Below are 18,435 nucleotides of genomic sequence, written 5' to 3' on the forward strand. Positions count from 1 at the left end.
ACTTGCATAAATTTAGTTGTGTGTCTTTACAACATCTTTCAGAAATGAAATTTCATCATTTATTCATGGATTGGGCACATCTTTTTTTTATCCTTTTTCCCAAACCTTCAGTCTAAGAGATTTATTTGATATCCCCTAATTCATCTGTTACAGTCAACAGTTGTTTTCAGTTCACTTTATTCATACTCATGATTTTAGGGGTCTTTTGCATTTTTCTTCCCTCTGAGCTGAGAAGTCCTAACCTGTTCAGCACTTCTTGTTGCCATTTTGTGCCCTGAAACCTTGCTGCTGTTCTGAGTGTCCTTTCTATATTTGGATGAGGAAGGAGAAAACTTCACTCTTAAAAATGCAGGAGCATTATGGAATTAAACGCAATGGCAAAGCGGTGCCACTGATGGGTTCTGTTCTGTGTTCTGTCCTGATAATTCCAGCATCAGTGCTGTGGGGTTTGGTTTTACTAAGACCTCTTTTGAACATCCAGCTGGCATTTTGTAGAACTGTTTATTGCACCTCCAGCCTCTCCTTCCTAAGTGGGCAAATTCAGAGAGCTTTGCTGTGTGTACTAAATACGTATTGTTTTACCCTACATGCAACCCTTTATCTGGGTTAAATTTCAGGGGCTGTTCTGTGATGCTGACATTCACTGTTGCAGATGGTATTGTTTGTAGGTGACTTTTGTTCTTTACACTTAAATAATATCATCAGTTCACTTTAGCACATCAGTGTTAATTCCCTTGTTAGATCACTTACGAAGATGCCGAGTGGTAGTTTTTAGTACAAGTGTCTCGGATTTTCAGTTCAGAGAACTCACTGGTAGACGGAACTCTTCTATTTTATATCTTCTGGCTAATTTATTTATCCATGTGAAGACCTTCCCCTCTTGCCATGTGGTAGCATAGTTTCCTTCAGAGCTTTCAAATTCAAAGTGAGAGATCTTGTTGAAATTATTTTTGAAATCGAAGTTGACTTTTAAGTGCATCTTTATTCCTTCACTCTCTGAGTGACTCCTGCAAAGAACTCCAGTAGGTCCAGGAAGCCTTGCTTGCCTCTGCATAAACTGTTCTCACTCTTCCATGGTATGTACCATTTTTCATGTTTTCCAGTTCCAGGCTTTAGCTTTTTAGCCTTTGTAGCTTCTACCAATCTGCTGTGCCCTGGTGTTAGACTTTATGGGCTATTTTTATTGGATTCCTTGTAAAAAGTTGTGTTCACCATTGCTACTTATGCTTTGACTTTATCCCTGAAGGAGCTGCTCCAGCTCAGCAGCTCTGTGCCTGTATAGATTAATTTGGAAGTTTTGGCCTGATTTAAATGTCTTCCATGGTTAACTGTGAAAAAACTCTCTAAGTCTGATAAGAGTACGTTCGTTATTGTGGTTGTATTCAGATTATGTGATATTTTTTGACGTCTGTGTAAATCCTTCCCTTTATCTTTGTTCTGGTTGTTTTCACTTCTGTTTTGACTTGCATATTGCAGTTTGAAGGAAATTGTTTTAATGTACCAAACTCTTAGACCAGATGCACATTTTCTAAAATGTTAAGTCATTGATTAAAACAATTTTTAAAAAAATTGAAGAATTTTCTTTTAAGTTGCAAAATGCAATTTGTTTAATGCTTCAGCAATTATGCAGATATGAAATTGCTCCTTTCTTAGAGGTGTCAGTCCCTGAACATTCTCCTGCTAATACCTTGCAACCATCAAATTCAGAATAATCTTAGACTCTCTCGTGGTTATGCTTTAATAATCGAATGCAGAAGTTGATAAATGTTCAAATCCTCACTTCACTTTGAATCTGCTTAATGCTAATTAAAAAGAATCATGACAAATGGAGGATTATTTCTTGTGCCAGATTGGGGATTATTAGTCTTTAAAAGAAATAGCTTGGAAGTGTTCACTGTTTAATAAATATGTGACATACTGAAGTACCTCAGTCCATACGATAGTGATTACAGTAGAAGTGTTTCTTTAAGATGGCATATGCCTGCATTAAGAGTGCTGGGTTTACAGAGTCTGCCAATAACCATTCCAGCGTTTTGTTATAAACCCTGGAAACTGGTAGGGGAATTCCATATCGTAGGTTCTGCACGGAGAAAGCTGCAGGTCTTGCTACAGCCCTGACATTTTTGTCTTTTCTCTCTGATTTAAGGTGGAAGGAGGAAGGAGATTGAGTTCACTTTGTGTCAGGCTTGTTAACAGTCTTACTGTTGTGATGCAAAGAACCGTAATATAACTCAAACGTTATTTTTCAGTCTTTGTTAACAAAATCATTACAGCTACTTTAGTATGCCTCATAGACTTCAAAATAATCTCAAATTTTTGAGGTAAAAATGGGTTTCTTATGACAGTTCTTAATGATTGAACAGATCTGTACTCTGCGTTCTGCGTTATATTTTGAAATGTGAGATTTTTACTAAACAAAGCCCTGAAACATAATAAAACATACGAAATGGCCTGGTTTTCTTATATCAGCTGATTCTAAGGCAGGTAAAAAATCAGATGTATGAAATAAATGTTAGGTAAAGCTTCTGTAGAATTGGTGGGAGTCTGCCTTTGCTAGGTTTTGTCTGGTAAATTGGTTGTTAGTGTTGGCAGTGGTTCTGTGCAGTCAAATGTGTTGTTTAATTTGATAGAAGTAAAGAAAACTGGATGCTGTGTGCACATTGTCGTTAGTTGTGCCACTTTCCTCAGAATGCTCAGTGAGCCCCAGCTCCCGAGGAGGAGGCTGATGCACACAGGAAGCAAGGCAGGGGCTCAGGGACCATATAGATCAGAACAAGAATTAGGAGTTTACAGCACCCAAAATGGTCCATGTCCTGGTTTTCATGCAGACTTTTTCATATGTGTTTTTCTTAAAGCATTGGCTACCGGAGTCATACTGACTTTCAGTTTTTATTTAAAAAAACCCAAACGTAACTGGTAGTTTTCATGATTGAAAGGAAAGCTTGAAATCAATGAGAGAATAGTCTGTGAATATGGATAAAAGCAGTAGTAGTTTCTTTAAATTTATTTAAATTTTCAGTCTGTCTTATCACTCCTAAGAGTCACAGATCCGAATACTTCAGATCTACTGAACACCTGTGTCTCTCGGCAGAGATTTCAGAATATGTGTGTTATAATTTTATGTGATTGAAAAATGTTAGTGATTACTTTAAAAAGACCCCTGCATCCTCGTTGACTTCTTCCCAGTGTTTTTAAAGAGACTTTCAGAAATGCTGTGTTACTATACAATATTTTGTTCATCCTTTGAATGTCAGCACTGTTTTGAGTATCTGAGCCTCTTTGTTGTAAGCTAAGAGTTCTCTGTAAATAAACTGACTTCTGGCATTTTTGAAAGTTTATTTGAGGGTGAAGAAGTGCAGATTTCAAGGGCAGATGCTGCTTTCTTTTTGGTGATAAGAAAGGTGGATTAAAAGAAGTTTTAAATTCTACTTTTCTCCAATAGGAATCAAGAAGTGGAAATATTGTGGGATTTGGTGCAGTTTAGAAGCAAATAAATGTCATCAAATGTATATGTAATTCGTTTTACTCCTAAGTGCATCAGAACTAGTTAATTATGTCTCATCCCTTTATCCTCATTATTTGTTTGCGTTTGCTTAAATGCTTGGTATAGGTAAACACCAGTTTATATCTGTGACTAGAAATAGTTGTAGCTTTTCCTAAATCCCTGTCTGGGGGTTGCAGTGGTTTGTGTTCCTTGGGAGTGCTGTGGTTAAGAAATAAAGCGGCCGTGGAGAAAATGTTTCCAGGCTCTGTTGGAGGACTCACGTGCGTGCGATTGAAGGAGCTGCGTTAGGAATGAAGGAGGAGGGTGGCTTATGTAGACTGTTCCTGTTTACCATTGCAAATTAAGTTGTCAGATGCGTTGATTGGTTTTATATATTAACCAGATGATTTCAGTTTTCAAGCAGTTTAGTTTTGATTAGTTCAGTCTCTTGTTTTTTATTTAAATTTTGAAAATAATTTTTAATCCAAAAGCTACATTTTAAAGTAGAGAGTTTGTTACCTGCCAAAAAAATCCTGTCTTCATAAGCTGTAATTGCATGATACGCTCCTTCAGCTGTGCACGCTGTAGCTGTGCACGTTGTTGTCCCCACTTTCCCTTCTTTCAGGTCTGGGGCTCAGGTCACTGAGCTGTGTATAAGATCAGCCTTTAACACTGCCCTGATGTTCCCTCCATTGAAAGGGTGTAGACTCGCTTTACAAAATGCTTTTGAGAATTCTTAATAAAATGTGATAGAAAGGAATGATTTGGGTTTGTTTTGTTTTGTTTTGTAATAGTAGCAATATGTTAAGCGTGTGGGATTATTATAAGTTTAATTACACTGTTATCTTTATTTTAAAAACTCAAAGATAAAATAAGCAGTATCTGTTTTTGTCATGGTGATAAATGTGGTCAGCAGGTAAAATTTCCAGTCAGTCATGGCTTTTAGCTAAATGTCTCCTAATAAAAGTAGGAAGATGGATGTAACTTCACGAGTTACAGTTTGACAAAGAAGCAGAGCAAAACAAAACCCACCACGCTGCGTGTGTCCTTGTTTGTTTCTTGATCATTCTGATGGATTTTCTCTCTGCCTATGCCTAGTGTTTAAGCAAAAAGTGAAATATTTTTTCCTCACTTGATTAATTGTCACTGAATTTTCATTGATTATATGTTTGTGGGGGAAGTGAGAGGGATGAACTTAAAGGAAAGAATAAACCTACAGTTAGTGTAGGTTTTTTCTAGCTGTGCTGGTTTTGGTAGCTTCAACTCGTTTTCTTAAATACTGCACTCTTCCTCCAGAAGCAATAAATTTGTTCAAATGATGATCAAAGGATAAAAAATTCATTAAGAGAATAGTTACACTTAAAATACTGTAAAAATATAAGAACTATTTCAGAGTGTATGTGCCTGTGATCTTAGGTAGATAATGAAGAAACTAATTTCAGAGTTATCTTAAATTCAAAGATTAAGTAATTTAAGCTTTTGTTGAAGGTATCTGTTCTGGTGCTGTCAGGGTTTCTGTAAGGTGATACCTGACTGTATAACCTCTGTGTAAGATGTGAAATGAGATGAGAGCTATGAACAAGCTGTGGAGCTTCGTTACCAGACATCTGTGATGCTTTTTTTTTGTTTTCCATTAATATGATCTCACGAAGAAATGGCATCTGAGTGTGCGTACACACCGACACATCGCACACACTAGGCCCTAGGGCTGCTCGTGTCGGGCTGCAGTGGCTGTGGTCACCCAGGAGAAGAGGGGTGATAGGAAGGCAGGAGGCTGATAGTGTTTGTTCTTTGAGATGTGTTACTCTGGAATTTGGGTTTGCTTTCATTCTGTCTGGTTCTGGATCTGATGACTTTCGGGCTGGCTGAGGTGCAGTGCTGTTTTGTCAGACCTGGGAAGTTGTCCGTTGCTTTGAATTATACTTCAATTGTATCTCGATTCACAGCTCCTTGAGGTCTGAAAACTGCTATTAGAGAACTGTAACCAACATACTTCAGACACTGGAGTATTGAACTGAAGTACAGAATAGTCTACTATGAATAGTCTGTGTATCTTTTCTCCTAGTGGTCTCTAACATCTTTTTATGGAGTTCAAAATTCAAATACATTATCATTCTTATAACTCGTTTTTATATTGTTTATGTTGAAATATATTTTCCACCCACGTATCTAAGTACTGCTCAGTTTTGCCATTGAAGTGGTTATCTTATATTCCCTCTACATTGAAAAACCTACTTTGTGCTCCAAGAATGATGAGAAACGTGTTTATGAAGTTGGTGTGTATTCAACATTAATTGAAGATGGCATTCGGCACTCCAACAAGAATCTTTACAACTGGCTGAAAGCCATACTTATACAGTGGCAACCAGGATACAGCTGTGGGATTCTCTAAGACTCAGTTGCCATCTCTCCCCTATAGTCGTGGACCTTGTGAATGACAAGGTGGGGGTCTTTGGAATGGCTGAAGATTAGCATCCCCTGCTGTTTTGTAATTATCAGAATCTGGACAGTTACTTATTTGAATGAAATAACGCCTACAGTTTGTGCCTCCAAAGAAAAGCACGCATAATGTGATTGTAAGAAGAGGTTTTCAATCTCTCAGTGGGATGTCATAGGGTATGTTTATAAACTTCAACCTAGCAGTTGCTTTGCGGTAGAATTCCACTGGTATTGAGATAATAATTTGCACAGTCAAATTGCTTTCTTTACAAAAACCCAGGGAATTATGAGACCCTAATCCTTTATTAATGTCAACCCATAGGCAGCAAGAAAGCGTAAGATTGCCATTCGAAAAGCCCAGGGGAAAAATCTTGAGGCCATCCGAGAGCTGAATGAGTATCTGGAACAGTGAGTGTCTTACAAGAATACGGATTGTGTTTTACTATTCTGATAAATCTTTTTAATTAAAATGGAATTTGCATTTGATTTACGCTTTTGCTTCCACGCTGGTTATTTACAGAATCCCTTGCACGTTCTTTCTTTTTTTCCTTTTTTCCTCTCTTCTCTTCTCTATACAGATTTGTTGGAGACCAAGAAGCTTGGCATGAACTTGCAGAGCTTTACATCAATGAACATGAGTAAGTTGTTTGCTAAGTCCACATAAAAACTGTTAAATTGAAACCTACTCTGTGTAAGTCAAAGACCTCGGTGTTAGTCTTTTTTGAAGGACTAGTGTTAGAAAGTATTTAGTCTCCTTTGCAATATAGCAGGCATCAACAGGAAATAATTACCAACCTTATTTGACTACCAAATGCTTTAAGAAGGCATTTAATTTTAAAACAAAAACAGATTACTTAAATACCTGGATGTTTCAGATATTTTTTTAAATCTGATACTTTAAAATATGTGGTTTGAGTGTAGCAGGAAACAGCACTTATTTCCCATAATTTTCATTCGAGTGATGTTTTTTACCAGTTACAGATTTTTAATTGTTTACTTCTAAAATCAGTTGATCACAGCAGCTGATATTCTGATTTTCTTTTAGCCTAACTCTGCAAGAACTTTTAGTAACCTTTAAAAAAAAACCTCACAAACAAAACCTGAAGAAAACACAGATCCAGAATTAGAGGCATCTGGTCGCCTGGGTACAAAACCCAATGCAATCAAGAATGCTGAATGTTGTAGTAACTTGCTTATTGGATATTTAATGTTTTTGTTAGCTTTTTTTATTGCTGTAGTGACAGGAGGAAATCCCAGTGTGAGAGGATTAGCTCAAAGCCTTAGTGCAAGTTTTCTAATATCACAGCATTAATTCTAACCTCCACCCAAAGGCGTATCTTTTTTCCCCTTTCTTTAGTTCTTCAGCCCAGCTTGAATTATATCACATTGTTTCCTTCCTTCCTTTCCAGAGAGTAGTAAAAGAATCAAATTCTCAGGGAAGAAATAACCATTCTCACTGCGGAGAAAAAATTGTTCCCCCATCACCTCTCCCTCCACCCCATTCACAAATAAAATAATTATTAAACTCTTTCAAATGCTGACTTAAGGAATAATCCGGAATTTTGATATCTAGATTTCCGTTTGTTTTGGGAAATTCACCAGCTTCTTTTCCAAGAAAAGAGCTGTTTAAAAGAAAAAATTGTTAGAAAGATACTTAAGCTAGTCAAATCTGTCAGTACAAAAGTGAGTGATAGAGTGGTGCAAACATATGTATTCCATTACTGCGTTGGTTTTTTTGCGATAATCTTTATTACAAAATCGTGTAATAAAACCTGAGAAAGAAATTGCTTTTCTTGTATTTGTCGTGGTCTGTGATTCCAATAAAAAATAATATGTGGAACTTTCTCCAGTTCATTGAAAAAATTGACTATGCTCACTGTACTTTTATGAACATCATTATTATTATAAATTTGATGATTAAATGGGGAAAAAATTGGGATCTTGAGTAAAAAGGCAGTTAAGAGTTAATTTGTAAAGAAGAAGACAATTCATCAGCTTACTTGTTTTATCAGTGTCACAGATTCAGTCTTGCTTGTGAAATCATCATGCTGTTGCCATTGTTCATACACACAGTTCAATGTGCAAGGTGGATACAGTCCTCGATTCTGTGCTCTGTTCTGTAATGAGGACTGTGGCTTCTGCTTTTGCAGAATGAGGTGGCTCTCCTTTTATCTCCAAATTCATATTTGAAATACATAGATGACTATCACAATGTGCAGAACAGAAAACCACAATATATTCATTTTAAGAAGTAAGATTTTACAGATTACGTGCTTCAATATCGTCTCATAATTGCTAAATTGCTTTTACTCTGGTATTAAATATCTGCTCACACGGTAATTATAAACACTGAGTCTCTAAATTTTGGAATCCTATCATGTAAAAACTCTGCAACAGTGCTATCATGTATCTGTAGAAAATGCAAATTCTGCAGGAAACTCTATTAGTTGAAAGATTATGAAGCTAAGGTTTTTATAATTAAATAAACCTACATTTTGAGCTTGGCTTTGTAATTCTTTCTGAAAGGTTTTCACTTCAAGAACAAGTACTAGTATTTTCAAAGAAGTTGACCATTTGGACTGGTATGATGGTGTTTTCATATATAGATTGGAACTGTTTGATTTTTAAAGCTGTTGCTAGTATGGTTTTTTGATTTCACTTCTACAGTTGACTGTGAGCAGATAAAGTTAATGGACAGTTTGAGTGCTCAGGTCTGGTGCACCTGGGAATCCTCAGGCACCTGAATTTTCTTGCAGAAAAAAATGAACTATTTTTTAGTCTGAGTTCAATGTCTTACAGTACCTAATGCCTGTTTCTACTCATCAATCTTGTTGATAGGAAAGGGCACTAATTAATAATAAAATAGTATATTAAATACCATGAGCTGTTCCATATACGGCTAGACGATTAAATTTTGTGTGTTTTTCACTATCTATGACATAAAAATAGTAAACCTCATAAAAATGAGGTTTCAAACATCATTTAAAAAGAAAACATATTTCTTAATTGTGAGTCACATGAGGTTATGGGGGGAAAGCAAGACTTCCTCTATTGTGCTGTAAAGAAACTGAAGCAAAGGACTCTATACTCTGTTTCATTGTCACTGTTTTTTATATTCCTCAGCTATGCAAAGGCAGCCTTCTGCTTAGAGGAGCTTATGATGACTAATCCACACAACCATTTATATTGTCAGCAGTATGCTGAAGTAGGTATTTTCAGAAAAAAAACATTTATATGAATACGTATTCTTGTTTTTTACGTTAGTGAAGTGGTGAAAATGAAATAAAAATGGTTTATTTTATTTTTCCCTAGGAGATTTAAGCGAGTCCACAGAGAATTTTAACATCTCATGGAACTGAATGTGTTAAGAAAGCAGTGTTCTTAGATATAAGAGTAAGAGTAGGAATTATTGAAGATAAAAATTAATTTTAAATGAGCTGTTCTTGTTGAAGTGTTTATGTACTTTTCAAATTAAGTGCATGAGAAGTTAAACTTTTCCACAGCAATGCTGCCTAAGAGGTTGTAATATATTGCCTGTTGTTGTGGAGCCAGAACTTGTAATCCACATAGGAGATTTTGCCTGAAAGAGCACTGGGGGGGCAGAAGGCCCTAAAAGTTTTAGCTGGAGGGTTTTAGCCATTTGCACTCTTTTTTTCAGTTGTAGGGTTTTTTTTTCCTAAATTATACTGTTAACTGCTTAGAATGGATTTAATTTGTTTTTTTTAATCTGGGTAAAATTGGATTAACATTAAAACTTGGAAGTCTAAATTGCTTTTGGTAGAAAGACTGAAGCATCTCTTCTAGTATTTATCGGTATTTTGGTGATCTACTAACAGGCAATATGAACAGGAAAAAAGCGGAGTAATCTTCTAAACCGCTATTTTGCAGTTGAATAGATAATGAAAAGCATTGTGTTGTTTTGTGTACTGCTGTAATGTATGATGAAGGAATATAGAGTTGTATGGATTTATAGCAGTCAGAATTTAGCTTTAGATTTGAAGTTTGTGTTACTTTGCATAGGAGACTATCCCAAAGTTGTAAGTACATATAGATGCAAAATAAAAACTTTTTATTCTTGTGGCAATAAATTACTTAGTGCTGGCTTCTTTTCTCCTATATTTAAATATTTTTAAATTTGCTTATTGAAAAGAGCTTGAATTTCTCCCCGGCCAGTATTTGGCCTTTGGTAGAATTCAGCTGGTTTGGAATATCATATGAAGTAAATCTGAAGTGAAGTTTCATAACATCTTTGCTTCAAGAGTGAATGGATGACACGTGCAAGTTTCAAGAGCTTATAATTTCTGCAGGTTAAATACACTCAGGGGGGGCTTGAAAACCTTGAGCTATCAAGAAAGTATTTTGCACAAGCACTGAAGCTTAACAACAGAAATATGAGAGCTTTGTTTGGACTTTACATGGTAAGCACGATTATATATTTTTCATGTTATCATTATGAGTGTGTTTTTAATGCATGTATATTATCCTTTATCATTTGCTAGTTTGTTTTCTGTTAGTTTCACTTAAGAGCTCAGATTATTAACACACTTCAAATACTGGGTATGGACGATTTTATGCCAGTAAGTACTCCTTCTGTGAAGTGTTCTTAACCTTTGAGTCTTGCCTGTGTTTTTCAAAGAGTTATAATTATTGCCACATGAAGGTAACTTCTTGAAAAGGGAATTAAAGTTGTTCTCCTCTCTACAGGATGGTGAACTGCTGAAGAGTGCCAGCACAGTGTGAGATGGCTGCTTTTTCTTCTTTCTTTTTTTTATTAACCTTTATTTTTTAACCAGCTTGCTTTTTATTTGGTTTTTTCCTCACTCCAGTTTCTAAATACAACTTTATACTTTCAATTTCAGAATGAGTCTTTAGCTTGTACAGCATTGTTGGCTGGAGTGCGACCATGACGACAGTAACCAAGGGCAGCAAGTACTCCCTCCAGTTCTTCAGTTTCTCTAAAGACACTGAGGCCTCTATTGAAGGTCTTCCTGTAGATCTTACATCTTTTAAAAGATCTTTTTAGTGACAAACCCAGAAAGGTTCCATATATTTAAAAAAAAACCGTTCTGTACCACCATTTTGTCTTTTGGGAGGGGGCAGTTTACAGAGAGACATCAGGCAGGTAACTTGGTAACCGAATCTTCCTGGCCCACCTGCACAGATTCTTGGGTGGAGTTTGTGTGTTCCAGAAGGAGAACAGACTGGCTCTTTGCATTTGGATGCAGAAGTGTTGTGTTCTGTATTGTCTCTGGTAACAGTTTGAATGGGAAAAACTAATGCATAACTCTCACTTTAGGAAAAGCAAATTGAATTAGTTGATAATATCCAGGTTTGGTTCCTAACTTGGTACAAAACTAAACTGAAGTCTATTTTAGTTTTAATTAGGACAGTCAATTGTTTAAAGAGTTTAGCTAATTCTTATTTGGGTGCTGTTTACCTGTAACTGTAATTTTTTTCTCTTTTTCAGCTATTACTTTGCATGGGGCTTTGAATGCAAAGGTGCTGAATGCTCTCAGTTTATTTAATGCACATGTGGTTTATAGTTACACTGATTTTATTTTTGCTTTCCTAGTCTGCCAGCCATATTGCTTCCAATCCAAAAGCCAGTGCAAAACTGAAAAAAGATAATATGAAATATGCAAGCTGGGCAGCTAACCAAATAAACAGAGCATATCAGGTTAGTACATTGTTGTTTTATAATACTCTTAACATGCTCTGCCATTCTTTTCTGCACTTTTGTCAAGAGCTGTTCAAGAGGTTAGATACTATGCGTAAATCAGCATAATTTGCATGGATTTTTTGCATTCTACTTCCATTTGATTTCCTGGAAGCCTTAATTAATATAAGGCTGATAGTTTATAGTTATTAATCACTATTGTTTACTTACTAGCTTTGAACAGATTTTTTTTTTCTACTAACATCAACTGAATGCAGAGTAGTGTCATGTTGACCTCTAAGACTCAGTTGTTGTCATGTTGACCTCTAAGTTCTACAGTTAGTATTTTAATAAAACCTGGAATGTCTTAATTCTTAGAGTAACTTGGTCATCTGTTTTACTAGAAAACAAATGAAAATTCTAGAATTCTGTTCTCCTTCAGTTTATTCTGACCTTTCAAAATCATATTTAATGGTTTTCCTAAGAAGTACCTTAGTAATTGTGACTGAAGTTGGTTTTACGTATTTTAAAGAAAAATGCCCATTGAATTGTGAAAATACAGACTTCGTAGGCCACAGTCAAAGCTTACTGAACTCATTAAGAGTCTTGTCAGCTATTTGAAAAGTTACGCCTAAATGTCTGTATTTGCTTTTGTATTATAAGCCTCTATATTTTTTCCATAACTATGAATGAAAACAGGTTTTAGCTTGTAGGTTCTGCTGTCCATGCATCCCAGACATGGTATGTGTATTTGACTCCCTTACAGCTATTCTTACAGATCTGCCAATCAGAGTTATGTGTAAGTAATCCTGAACATGAACATCAGCTGTCCAGTTGTCCCCAGAACTTTTTCTGAACAAAAATGTTGGTATTAAATGCAAAGACATGCTATACATGTACTGCTCCTTTCTCTCTGTAACGATTCTCTGATTTCATGATCAGAACCCAATATTTCATTTTTCTCTTGATGCTGTTAATACTACCAAATGGCCTTTTGACCAGTTCCATCTATTATGAAATTAAATTAGGATTTTTTTTTACTGCCAATGCCGTTTTCTTAATACACTGTATGCCAGTTCATTGCCAAGAGTGCAGCTTCTTGTGGCTGACGCGTTTTTGGATGTATTACAACTTTTGAAGTATCTTTGATTTCCCCTCACTGGCCCTGTAGCTTCTGACTGTACTTTACAGTGAAGCATATTTTATCCCTGAGCGTGTAATTAAACATTTTATACTTGTGTGCTCATAGTTTATTTCTCTGGTTTGCTCATTAAACGACACTGTGCTTTTTCATTAATAAACCATTTCCCTGCTCATGATAGTAAGGTGTGTATGAATTACCATTCTTTGTCTGATGTCCCATAAATAAGCAGGACTTCTTTTGACTTCAGTATGTGTGACATTCCTGTAAGCAAAATATTGGTGGAAAACCCAAGTATTGCAGGATTTAAAGCAAATAAACAAAAAAGCCCCCCAAAAAACCCTTGAAGAATAGAATAAACAATGGATTCAGCATTGACAGAACAAAACAGGCTTTAAAAGACATGAGAATTTTGAGTGAAAACTATTATCCCATGTTTTACGTCTTAATAAAATCACCTGCTTAGATTGGAGTGGTTTTGAATACATGTTTTGAGTGAATCTTATGACTGAAGTTTCCAGTTCAAAGCACCAGTAGAGACCTGTTAGCACTTCTGGGAACCAGCCCCTTTCAGAGTGCATCAGGATGGCAATGTCAAACCCATGTTGGCTGTGGAATGGTGGCATACCACGAATAGAAAATAGAAATAGAGATAGGCATCTGGTGGTCCTAAGTATAATGAAGTTTAATTATGACAGTTTGTAGTTACTTGACTCACAACCAGATAAGCATGCCTTTTTTTTTCCCACTCCACATGGCTTTCTGTTAACATCACAGTATCTCTTAACAAAGTTTGCTTGTATTGGGAGTGGTGGTGGTGTTGGGGGGGTTTCTGGGTGTGTGTGAGAGTTTTTTTGGTTTACTGTTTTTGTTTCGGTTTATGGGTTTTTTTCGTTACTGGCAAGTGCAGTTCCACTGTACTGTGAAGCTGCTCTGGATCCTGTGTTGAGCATTTTTGGTTGATTCTTGCCAGAACAGATCACGTTAACACAACTAACATATATTTAAAACACATGTCTTAACTTCTTTGTGACTTCATACTTTTGTGATACCTTTCATACTTCAGCTGCTCTTTTTAGCTGTTTGGGACAGAAAGTGACAAACACCATATCTGACTGGAATCATGGGGGGAATTTAGCTATACAGAAAATGCAAGTCTAGGATTTGGCGAGCAAATGGCGTGAGCATCCCCTTCCTCTTCACAGAAGCACCACGAGGAGCTCTGGTGACAGCAGCTGGACAGGGCTGCCCCAGCCCAGCCCTGCTGAGCTCGTTGCGTGGCTGCAGAAGGTTTGGCCACTCCAGTGCATGTGTCAGAGACTCACAGCATCCAACTGCCACAGCAAATGGAGTTTGGTGCTGTGGTGGGTGGCAGTTTCCCGTGTGAGTCTGCGTTGATTTGTGGCTCCCTTAGCATGCTGAGCGGTTGGAAATTGTCACCTTTTGGACCTGAGGATGAAACCTGGGTCCCTTGTGCCGGTGGGAGCCCTTACAGCATTCCTCCATTAGTTGAGGGCTGTTTAGTCAGGTTTTAAGCTAGATACTTATATTACCTCCATAAATCCTCCCTGCTTTCTTTGTATTATCCTAAGCACTTTGTAAATATGAGCTTTAAGAGGTTGTTGAGTTTGGCATTGATGTCTTTTATTAATTGGACCTTCTTGTACTGGTCAATGCAGTTTTTCTAGTAGTCATGTTCTAGAGAATAAGATGCATTTAGATTCCTGACTTGGGTACGTAGACAAATAATATAAATTTGTGACTTTAAAATATGAAATTATTAATTCAAAAAGTTACTTTCCAGCAATTGTCTTGCAGTGAGATATTTACCCATTTTCAGTCTGGATTTGAATCTGAATTACCAGCAGTTTGCTCAGTAATTTTAGAAAACTGCCTTTATTCTTTTTCAAATTCAGCACTGGCTGTAGTTGCATTTTTTATTTCATATGTAATTTACTTGAAATATTTTTACTGGTCCCCTTCTTTCAGTTTATTCTCTCATTCAGGCAGTTTGCTTTGGCACCTGATTTTTGCTTTTCCTGTGCATTCCTGTAAGAAATCAGAGGAACTTTTTAGTTTATTGTCATTTGAAGAAAACAGTCTTTGGGTGTAAAAATAAAACCTTACTGTTGGTTGGACTGTACAGCAGTTTCTTTACAGGAAAACATGGTGATAAAGAATAATTGAATTAAATAACTTTCTGAAAAGCACAGATATTTTGACACTCCATCTGGTTAATAGACTTATTTTGATGTGAAATACGTAACCCTCTGTGCTGATTAGTACTTCTCATCTGTGCCTAATCTAGGAGAAATGTAAACTTGCAGGGAGACAGAAAGGTTTTGTAGCTAGGGCTGCTGCATGCAGCTGGAATTCCTGGCTGCTAACACATTCTCTGGAAAAAAAAGTAATTATTCTCTAGGTGACTTAAATTTAATACCCCAAATATCTAATTTTAGTATTTTATTTCAGATGTTAGAGAAGTACTCCTTATTCAAAGAATTACGAGAAGTTTATTATTAGCATAAGCTTAGTTTTGCGTTATCACTGGGAAACTGGGTTATTCTGTCCGTGCAGCCCCTCTGAGGAAGGTGTATCTGTTGTGACCGAGGACATGAGTCACAGTTCCTGTAACATCGAAACAAAACATGGCTCCCTGGTGCTCTTCAGTTAGGTAATTGGTTTAGCATGGCCTCTGGTAGAAGCGTTTCAGCAGAGGCAGGCAAGTTTGATTAATGCTCACAAAAATCTTTAATGTGATCCTTCTCGTAGTAATTTTCCAGATGCATGCTGCTTGGGTACATTGCTCCATTCTGTGTTAGCAGTCCACATGTTATTTATGGTTGGAGAGAGGTGATTTTGTTACAGACCATTTGGGAAACTGAAAATTAAATCATGATTTTAAGAAATGGATTCCGGCTCAATCAGTCAAATTGCTGTGTAATGGCAGAATAGACAAAATAATTGTTCGTCAGGGCAAATTTGAAGTGATTATATTTCCAAATATACTTCTGGTTGTTATGACGCAGAGTTTGGTTTTATTTGTTCAGCTTAGAGTGCACGTCAGTATCATGAAGGCAACCACACTTGAAATTAGCAAGTAGCATTTTTTTAAACTAATGTTTTATGTCAGTTTTCCTTTCAGAGTCCCTGAAGAGAAGTAAAATAAGTAAAATTCTTCTTATTTTGCAGCTTTCCTCTGCATGCTTTCTGTGTGTCTTGCCAAGCATGCTCTTTGACCACATTCAGGCTTCTGTGCTTTTTATTGAAATCTCTGAATGCTTTGAATTTGCAATTATTTTTCAGTCAAGGATTTTGAATTCTGTGTTTTTATTTGCTTGTTTTCATGAAAGGATTTGGACTCCCCAGGTATCTACTTGGAACTATTCTTGTTTAGTGTAAACAGTAAGAGGATATTGTATTAAGTCAGACCTAAGCAAAAGTTACTTCTCTCACCTGGGAGAGTGCTAAGAAATCTTTGATTTTCCTCTGAAGTTGACTATTGCGGGTCCCTGTGGGAACTGTACAACCTGAAGAATGGGTTTATTCATGCTACTGGAGTCAAAACATGCAACGTCAGTTCATCATCTGGGAATATGACATATGAAAATACAGTGTTTTCAGTATGTCTCTTAACTGTAAAATGTTGTCACAATAACAACATTTCACACTCCTAACTATTTAATTTGAAATAGCTTTTCATTTACTGTGCCAAAACTACTTTTTTAAGAACTCTGTACTGATTGGGAATCCCAATGTTAGATTGTAGCCGGGGGGTCAAAAGCAGGTTAACAGGTCCTGCAGCTTGTTGCTGGTGTGATATTACCTGGGTTTGATGACTTAATCTTTCTTAACAGGTCAGGAAGAGTTTGCTAAATTAAGTTAATTACAAGAGAGAAGGGACACATTATAAATCAAGGACTAACTATGCGTGACAACACTGGTATTTGAAATAAAAAACATTAAATTGAAAATTTATTGAGTGTTTGGTTGTTAACATTTAGGTAGAGAACAGGCTATTTTACTAGCAGCAAGTTACGGTTACTGCTTCTGTAATTTCTTTACCACCCCTCCCAACCCCAAATACAAAACCTTTCAATGCAGGTGTATTAAAGCCGGTCAAGAGTTTCATTTGACCAACCTGGTCAGTAAATCTGCTGTGCCAGGTATGACTGATGAGTGCTGGGAATCTTCAGTACGGTTACAAAACCCTTTTGAGGTCAGCGTGAGGTGATCAGCATCTCCTACCCCTCTACCCCTTCCTTTGCCAGACTTGGCTGCATGGTTCTTATGAAGCCTAAAGGCGTATTTCTCAGGCTATGTCTTTCTTTGTTATCAAGACAGACTTTATTTCAAATGCTTTCTGAAATTGCTGTTGTAATAGTAGGTTACAATCAAATACAAGGTCATTACTCACAATTACTTTGAACCATAAAATATAATTATATGATGACTGGATTGTTTTACAGTTGGTTTTGATAAGTAGAGCTTTCTTTGTCTCGCCATACCAAAAATAGAAAATAGATTAGCTTAAATAACAAGTCCGAGTCTTGTTACTATTTAAATTATGAATGTAATCTAAATTGAATCACATAAAAAATTAAAGTCTGAAATAAAAAATATGTTAAAGTTTACAGAGGAAACAAAACAACAGGAAGATCTCTATTCAGAAAAAAATGTTAAATTTCAAAGTGGAGTATTTATGAGTGCGGAATTTTCAAATTCAGAGCAAATGAGTGAAATTCTGCTGTGTTTTTCGTTACTTTTTTGAGGTAGGGTGATACAGCTTGTATTCTAGTAACAAAGCTGAGATTTAGTGAAGCAATGAAGTGACTGTGCTTTTAGGTTTGTAATAGAGTTAATATTTGTTAATGTTTAGAACTGTTATTTGCACAGGATTTATGCACAGAATTTCTGATCTATGACAAATAACAGCCATTTTTGTTGATGTTTAGTTTGCAGGTCGCAGTAAGAAAGAAACGAAATACTCTTTGAAGGCAGTGGAAGACATGTTGGAGACCCTGCAGATCACTCAGTCTTAGGCTGGCACAGAGATCTGGTGGTCAGTTTTCCAGTTCCATGATCAACCTGTAACGACCTATGCGTTATGTTACTCCAGTGCTGTTAAAAGTTAATTTTGTATTGATTAACATGCTATCGAAAGTAATGTTTTATGAAAAGTAAAATGCCTATTTATTGCTGCTACGAGAAATGTGGTAAATACCCACTTAAATGAATTACTTATCCACGATTCAACATAAAGCAACGACATGTGGTGCACGTCAGTCTCTTTGGATTTTTGTATCTACAGTACTTGCTTTTAAGCCATAATTTGTAGAAATAAACTTGTTAAATGATGGAAAAAAAAATCTGTGGTGATTTATTTGACTTGTAAATGGAAACGACAGATTTCTCTATGTGGATGAATGTATGTTAGAAATTTTTATCTTATTTGCATATTTAAGAGTAAAAGCATGCTACAGATGTATACTTCCTGGTAAATATTTACATACAGCAAGGAGTGATCATGAATATACTTTATTAGAGAAAAAAGTTCATCTTGATGGTTTTATTAATGAGTTGATATCCAGTGCTGTAGAATTGGAGAAAACCTATTTGTGTACTTTGCTTTAGAGGGGCTCTTGCACTGGCTTACGGCCAGAGACATTCTTCTTTGTGGCTTTGTGGGTAAATGCCTCCATGTCCACGTAGCTC

At 36.3% G+C, this 18,435-nt stretch overlaps 1 protein-coding gene across 1 annotated transcript in view; it reads left to right on the forward strand.

The window, feature by feature from the left end:
• The window catches only part of EMC2 (ER membrane protein complex subunit 2), a 35,679-nt gene extending 17,601 nt beyond the window's left edge, over positions 1 to 18,078 (forward strand). The window contains exons 5-10 of the mRNA XM_010191430.1: positions 6,246 to 6,331; positions 6,502 to 6,561; positions 9,047 to 9,128; positions 10,231 to 10,341; positions 11,496 to 11,600; positions 17,676 to 18,078. Of these exons, the coding sequence (XP_010189732.1) occupies positions 6,246 to 6,331; positions 6,502 to 6,561; positions 9,047 to 9,128; positions 10,231 to 10,341; positions 11,496 to 11,600; positions 17,676 to 17,762 (531 nt within the window). The 3' untranslated portion in view covers positions 17,763 to 18,078. The remainder of the gene's footprint in view (positions 1 to 6,245; positions 6,332 to 6,501; positions 6,562 to 9,046; positions 9,129 to 10,230; positions 10,342 to 11,495; positions 11,601 to 17,675) is intronic.
• The last annotated feature ends 357 nt before the right edge of the window (positions 18,079 to 18,435 follow it).

The sequence above is a fragment of the Mesitornis unicolor genome, unplaced genomic scaffold (assembly GCF_000695765.1).
Source record: "Mesitornis unicolor isolate BGI_N332 unplaced genomic scaffold, ASM69576v1 scaffold20009, whole genome shotgun sequence".
Lineage (NCBI taxonomy): Eukaryota > Metazoa > Chordata > Aves > Mesitornithiformes > Mesitornithidae > Mesitornis > Mesitornis unicolor.